This window comes from Xyrauchen texanus, chromosome 34, assembly GCF_025860055.1.
Source record: "Xyrauchen texanus isolate HMW12.3.18 chromosome 34, RBS_HiC_50CHRs, whole genome shotgun sequence".
NCBI classification, from domain to species: Eukaryota; Metazoa; Chordata; class Actinopteri; order Cypriniformes; family Catostomidae; genus Xyrauchen; species Xyrauchen texanus.
In genome coordinates, this window is record NC_068309.1 from 34,232,450 (window position 1) to 34,240,542 (window position 8,093).

At 39.5% G+C, this 8,093-nt stretch overlaps 1 protein-coding gene across 1 annotated transcript in view; it reads left to right on the forward strand.

The window, feature by feature from the left end:
- Window positions 1-7,677, forward strand: part of irs4a (insulin receptor substrate 4a) — a 9,295-nt gene extending 1,618 nt beyond the window's left edge. Inside the window, exons 1-2 of the mRNA XM_052104999.1 lie at window positions 1-2,354; window positions 4,814-7,677. The exon at window positions 1-2,354 is cut by the window's left edge and continues 1,618 nt beyond it. Coding sequence (XP_051960959.1) covers window positions 1-2,354; window positions 4,814-4,818 — 2,359 coding nt within the window. The 3' untranslated portion in view covers window positions 4,819-7,677. The remainder of the gene's footprint in view (window positions 2,355-4,813) is intronic.
- Window positions 7,678-8,093: the final 416 nt, after the last annotated feature.

Sequence of the window (8,093 nt, forward strand, 5' to 3'; positions counted from 1 at the left end):
GATTTCACCAGGTACTATTTTCAAGGAGGTGTGGCAAGTGAACGTCAAACCTAAAGGGTTGGGTCAGACCAAGAATTTAATGGGGGTGTACCATCTGTGCCTTTCTGCCAAGACTATTCACCTTGTGAAGCTGAACTCAGAGACACCCGCTGTGAACCTGCCATTAATGAACATCCGCCGCTGCGGCCACTCAGACAGCTTCTTCTTTATTGAGGTGGGCCGCTCCTCTTCCATTGGCCCTGGTAAAATCTGGGTACAAGTTGAGGACTCTGTGGTGGCGCAGAGCATGCATGAGACTATTCTGGACACTATGAAGGCCCTGAAGGCCTTTCCCGACTTTAGACCACGGAGCAAGAGCCAGTCCTCTGGGTCAAACCCCATCCCGTTTATCACCACACGCCAGCATCTTGGCAACCTTCCTCCCAGCCAGACTGGACTGCAGCGCCCCTCCAGGACCGATTCGGTTATGGGCACGCCACCAACAGGGAAGAGTAAAGGAGGGAGGGGTCAGCGCTATCGGACGTCCAGCGAGGGCGACGGCACACAGGACAGAGCCCTGAGCTCTGGAACGGGCAGCCTGGTGCACCTGAACACGCCTATTCTCAGTGTGGGTCGCGAGGAGACCGGAAGCTGCTGTGCCTGCGCTTCGCCTGGTTCGACTCAGCACACCCGCTCTGCTTCACTTCCCGTATCTCACTTCCTGTCTGCCACCAGTCCCATCAGTGTGTCCAGCAGCAGCGGGCATGGCTCGGCCTCTGACACACACACTCGCCCCTCTAGCTCATCCATTTGTGGCTCTCCAAGTGACGGCGGCTTCAACTCGTCCGATGAGTTCTGTCCAAGCCCTTGTGAATTCAGGTACTTTCATGCGAGCTGCACCACCCCCGAATCCCATGGCAACACTCCTCCTATTAGGGAGGATTACCGGCTGACAGAGTACATGGCCATGGATTGGCATAAAGATGGGGCCAGGACCTTTGAGGAAGAGAGCAGTTACATGGAAAGGACTTTCCTCAAGCTAGCACATTCCTCCAAGCCAAAGCTGGGCGGCGGCTTGGGCATCATGCAGCAGAAAGCCACGCAAACTTCTTTAGATGAAGAGTCCAAAATGGTCCCTGTGGAGTCCAAACGGCGTCAGGTTTGCTCGTGTCTGCTGAAGTCAGCTAATAAGTCTTACTCTGAGTTACATCACCCAAACAAACCTCCCTTGCTCAGCTCTGAGTGTCAAAAGAAACTGCCAAAAGACGATGATTACATTCCCATGACGTACAGCAATGCAGATTACATCCCTATGCAACCTAGAGCAAACCACCCTGCCACCATGGAGATACACCCGTGCTTCTCGCAGCAAGCGGACCGATATGGCTACATGATGATGCTCCCTGGTGACAGTCTGTCCAGCAGGGAGCAGGCTGAGTATGATGACTACATGGACATGTCTCAAATCACCATGGCTGAAGGCTTTTCCCAGGCCTCACCTGAAGGCCAGAAATCCCACACTTCCTACTTCTCTCTTCCACGCTCTTACAAAGCCCCATCACGTGAGAAACGTGGCAAGACGGAATACGTTCCCATGTCCCCTGCTGAGACCTCCAGCCCTCCCAGTCCAGGCGAGTACATCCAAATGGATTTTGGGGACCGGCCCACTGTTTTGCCACCCTCTGTAAACTCCCCCTCCACACCACCCCCCTCCCAGCCCTGCTATCAGCTGTGCTGCTCCAAACCCGAACATGACTACTTGGGTCTGAACATGGACAGCCTCCTGAAAGACCGCCCTCCTCGACACTCACTTGTTGCTCCGTGGAACCCTCCAAACTATGCCCGGCCTTTAGGATGCTCTTATGGTCAGACATCGACTAATTTAGATCCTGAGAAGATGCATGGTGGTGATGCCAGCAGTCCTTTGCAAATGATGCAGCATCTTTGTATCTCCGAATGGCTTCCGCTAGGCCAAACGGAGCCCAAGGTTATCAGGGCAGATCCACAGGGCAGGAGACGACACAGTTCAGAGACTTTCATCCCCTCATCTGGTTCCTCTGTTAACGGTTGCATCATCAGGCCCTCGGCCTACCAGAATCTCCCCGAAGCTAGCAGGTGGCAGAACTCCACCTCCTTTGATAACGTGTGGTCACGCACAGAGGCCTCTCCTGACTCGGTGAACTCTGCAACAGGAATAACGCACCAGAACACCTCATCCAGCTACCTCAACTATATCGCCCTGGACCTGAGAGAAGTGCCCAGGGTCACACGCAACACCCCCACTCCACACCCAGCTCATAGTAACCTCCATGGAAGTGAAGCCTATGCTGGTATAGACTTCTCCGTGTCTGGAGGTGATTCCACTGCCTCAAAAGGTTGGTTGTATCTCTGTCTCCCCTTATGCTACAAAATCAATGATGGCAACTAACTTGAAGCTTTTGCTTCAGCATCAATGTGCATTGTTCTGTGTTTTTCTTGTACAAATCCAAAAATACTGAGACTGGAGACACCAGAGGTTAGTTTAGGGTGCAATATGTAATATATAGTAACCGCTTTAATTGTTTCCCTGTTGTTTAAATTTAAAGAGTCTTTCTACAGTCCCAAGGAGAGACTTCAAAAGAGAATCATCCATTTGGCAAAATGAGAAAAAATTACTGACATATGTTGCTTTTGCATTCAAAGACATTCTGTTTTTCTTTTTCTGAACAGATTAAAAATTATTTAAAATGTTGTTTTTCACTTGCACTGGGAAAAGGAGCTCTTCATGCACACAGAGCAACTGTGCAAACACAGAGTTGCGAAATGCAAGTTTGAAATTAAAGAAAGATGCATGCTGCATTACAAGATATTCTGCTTGATGATTTCATTCAAATGTGTTTTTTTCCAACACACCTAACCCTTATTTAGCAAAAAAACTATTTTTCAGCCAATTTACTTAAATTATTTGAATTATATTATCTGCCCTATTATTACCAAACAACAAAAGGAAAATTCCTCTAAGCTAGTATATAAGTTAGGTTACAATGGTTAAAATTGTAAAGGGTAAATTCACCACAAAATAAACATTTGCTCATAATTTACTCCGCCTTTTGCCATTCCAAACCTGTATGACTTTCTTTTCTTCTATAGAGTACAAAAGGAGATGTTAGGCATAATTTTAGGGATTGACAGCCTCTGTTACCACTTTTATTGTATGGAAAAAAGATGCAATTAAAGTGAATGGTGACAGAACATTCCGCCTTTTTTCACAATTGTATTGTGTTCCATGGAAGAAAGAAAGTCATGAAGGTATTGAACAAAGTGAGGGTGAGTAAATGATGCCAGAATAAGTCATACATTTTTTAATAAAAGTTGCCTTTAAGAGTTGGTATGCATTTAGAAAAATTAGAAACCTATACATATTATTAAGAGCCTGAGAATTTGCCTCTAACAATTTGAAAAGAAATATATATGTATATATATATATATATATATATATATATATATATATATATATATATATATATATATGTATGTATGTATGTATGTATGTGTGTGTGTGTGTACTATTTTATAATGTGTGTAGACCGTTTTTACGGTCTAAAAATCATCTTCCTCTTGATGGTTATATTTTTCTTACAACAAAATTGCATAAGATATTTGGTATCAATAGCATAAGAACCCTAATGGGCAAAAAATATATCTATATCCCAATCAAGCCCCGCCCAAGCTTGCATAAAATGTTTTAATTGGTTTGTTGTTACCTACATCCTAATCAATCAAAATAGTTTGTGGGATGTCAATATGATTGTAGCCAACTTTCGAGACCTGAATAGAAGCAAGCTGACAATGTGTGTGATAAAAAAAGCATTATTGAGTTTCAATTGATGAGGATTATTAGAAAGTTGACAGAAAATGAGGTATAACTTTGTGTTAAAGGGATAGTTCACCCAAAAATGAAAGTTCTATTATAATTTGCCTTATGCTGTTCCAAACATTTATGACCTTTCTTCCTTGGAAAGGAGATGTTAGACAGAATGACAACCTAAATCACCATTCACTATAATTGCATATTTTTTTCCATACAGTGAAAGTGAATGGTGACTGAGGCTGTCAGTCTGCCTAACATGTGAGGGGGAGTAAATGATGACAGAATTAAAATTTTGAGTGAACTATCCCTTTAATTCAAGTGTCAAAAAAAAAAGAAATCTATATCTATATATATATATCTAAGGCTTAAAGTACACCTATTATGGTTTTTAAATGTGGCTAATTTAGTTTTAAAGGTCTCATACAATAGATTTGCATGCATCCAAGTAGGGCTGAAACGATTAGTCGGCATTAGCGACAACGTCGACAATAAAAAATTTGCTCATAATTAAAATTGCAGCATTACCTTTTTTCCCCAGTGTCAAAAAAAGCTTGTTCAATGATCTGTTATAAAGCATTCATTCTAAACTCCTCCTTTCAGAGAGCCTACTCTGCTCTGATTGGTCAGATGTTCCAGTCTGTTATGATTGGTCTACCACTTAGTGTAGTGTTTGAAGGCGGGTCAAAGCTGTTCGCGAGCAGCCAATGAAGACCAGAGGCAGGTTTTTTGTTACTAAATTACATTGATTAGTACAGGAAGTAAGTCTGGAATTACTAACGACTCGTTTCAGGTGTTCAGAATCAGTTCTTTCTTTTGGGAGTCAATAACGCCATTTGTCGCCATTTCATTTTTGAAACTTTGCAGACTTTTTTTACATTCACAAACATCTATATAACACACTACATGAAAGATAATATTTGAAAAACCATAATTGGTGCTCTTTAAGCATTTTATAACATGCATTCTATCTCCTCACCCTTGCAGATTGAGTGAGTTATATGCTGATGCCGAGGGGAATCAGGACATACAGAATCCAATGAACTCTGGAATGCCGAAGAGAAGGCTGCCTCCTCCTCAGACCTCTGACAACCAATACTGAGAGACTGCACAACCTCTTATGCTCTGTATTTCCCACATAACTGCCTCAACAACTGGTTTCATTGGTCTGTTTTTGAAGGAACAATAATGTTTTCTGGTCTTGTTTACTAGAGTAGGTTCGCTACATCAGAACTGTGAGCTCCAAACGTCTAGCACTTATATTTTTGTGTGTATGGTATTAAATCGCGCCATAGCTCTTACGTTACAGGTTTACGTTTCACCACAGAAAATGGGATAGATCAGTGTAAATAGGAGCTTGTATATTGAAAATCATTTGTATAATGAGTCGGGTACCTTCCCGTAACCCCCACCACTCCTTAACACGTGACAGTTGATTTCTATTTATATAATGTCAATTAATATTATTTCAGGGAGCATTGAGTTGCCTACACATGCAGTGCATATACTGCAAAAGGGTTTTATTTACCGCACGGACCACTTCTGTGAAGACCACTTTTTTTTAAATGTACAGTCTCAAATATCATCTCAATCGATGTTTTCGATGCATGAAAACATCTCCGTACAAGAGTGTCTGTATGGCAAGCCTGTTTAACATTTAATCATGAAGGATTTGAATTATAGAAATTTTCAATTTAATTTTCACTAGTGAAAATGCTAATTCTTGAGATCAGCAATGGAATTACTACTAGTAAAAGTGCTTATTTATATTAGAAATTAAGTTTGCACTAGTAAAAACATTTAGTCTTGATATGAAAAATGATATTATTACTCGCCGACATGCACATAAATTGTTTTTTATTTCAAGTAGCAAATGCCATAAATTTGTATAACTGCATTTTCACAGTGATCTAACTGAATTACAATGGAATTGCAATTAGTGAAAATTAAATTTTTTGATATCTAAGTTTATTTCAACATTATACATTTGGTAGAAGGCTTTCTTGCTACTTTCAATATCATTATAGATATCTGAAATTACATTTTAACTAGTTGGATTTCAATTGTTGATATCAGGAATGGATATTTGTACTAGTAAAATTGCAATTATTAAAGAAAATCTTTTTACTATTTATTTTTACTATTAGGAAGTACATGTAAGAAAACAATTACAGATATCTGTAACTGCTTTTTGAACAGGATTGAATGACAGATTGTGAAAATGCAGTTACAGAAATTCCATTTTTGATATAAAAAATTAGTTTTTTGTTGATTAATGACGTAATTTTTGATATCAAGAATTTAGCACTTTTAGTACTTCCATTGCTGATATCAAGAATTAGCATTATAACTAGTGAAAAGTGAATTGTAAATATCTGTCAAAAGGGCTTGCCATAGTGTCTGAATCTGAATGATGTAACATTGGAATGTTTCAGTGCAAAGCTTCGAAACAAGTATTAACACTTTTCTAAGAGCACTTTTTAGATAACAGTGTTTCTAAGTTACTTGGATATGCTACCTCCTGTTTATGCCATTGGGAAACAACTCTCAAAATCCGTTCAACCTCGCCGGTATTGGCGCAAGATCAAGTATTGTCGACTTTGAGGTCAATTGAGATGCAAAATAGTATTTCCATGAACAAAGACTCTTATGGTTTGTTTATTTATTGATTTGGAGTACTTTTAGGCCTGGATGTAGCCATTGGACAAAATAAAAAGATACTTTTACTACTTGAGCATTTGACAACTAGTCTTACAAACTGCCACATTACGCCAGGACACTGGTACAAATGTATAAATAACGGTACTCTGCATTCCCTACATGATACATCCTGTTTGTTTGTTTATTTATTGATTGTGTTTATTTATTTATTTATTGAATCCAATGCATTGACGTTCACTGTTAACGGGACAGTTTGTATAGTGCATCGCTGGTGATCGCAATTGTACGAATATAGAACTCACTGAGAGGGGGATTTCAGTGTCTATATCACTTCAAAACACCTGTTTTCCCTCATCTCTTGGGCCTTTTTTTATTACCAAGAATTATTAGTCCCTCTTTGCTTGTACCTGAAAGCTTTATATAAAGAGATGTTGGGTCGAGGTTGTGGTTGAAAGCTGTGTAGTACGATGTGTAAGCTTTACAGTAGTAGTCCAAATGATGTTGGGACGACGCCGTACGTCAGTGACTTTTCCTCCATTCGTTTCGGTAGTAGCCCACCTGTGGCTGCTTCTCTTTATTTGACTAGCTTTTGTGTCATGCTATTGTGTCATGATATTGCGTTGCTTTAATGTAAGTAAAATGTGAAATGGAGAAAAAACACGTAGTATACCGTTTCTTGGGACTTTTTCTACACAATAACTACCGTGACAGCCTGGAAAAGTAATCAAGCTTGTGTTTTTTTTACTAGGGGCTCTACTGAGGTTATAGTTTGGGGATACTGATATTGTTTGGAATTGTGCCGAGTTGTTTGCCTTTTTTCGATGACTGAAAGGAAGCGTTGGACAAAAAAAATCAATCTAAATGAACGGAGTCTGTGTTGAAGATTCACAGTTCATTTGGTCAGTACACACTTGTGGTGAAAGTTTGTGATCGGGCTGAAACATGTTGATAATATCGACTGAAGCAGACCATTATCAGCGCCGTCTTCCTTTTTAAATAGTGTAATTTTTGATATCTCTTCTCTTGTCAAACATGCTACATGGCACCTCCTTTGGTTGTATTTAAGGATGAGGGTGTTGGATTTGTTTTTTGGTCAGTTCTACATTTTTATATTTTATTTTTGGTGTATATTTATCAGATTGCTTTTTTGCTTGTAATAGAGCTATTGCAATAAAAAGTGCCAAGGTATCCCTGACTGTAAGTCATGTGTGTGCTTGTGATTTATCATTTGCAGTATGATGCAACACTGCTGTGGACATGTTAAGACCCTGCATTTTCACTTCTCAGCACCCAGTGAAATATTTCTTAAATGCCTTGTTGCTTGTGGTTAGAGATTCAGAGCCCTCCACTGGGCAAATTGAACATTTGAAAATATGCAATCATGCTTGGATCTTCAATGCTTCATATATATATATATATATATATATATATGTATGTATGTATGTTTACTACTACTTTTGAACAAAATTTACAACTAAATATTAACAATTAAATATTATATATATATATATAACTACTACTGATAATTATAATGTATTTTAGATATTATTATTTAAATACAATAATTATAATTTATTCTGTATATGATTCTTGCTTGGAAGACTTT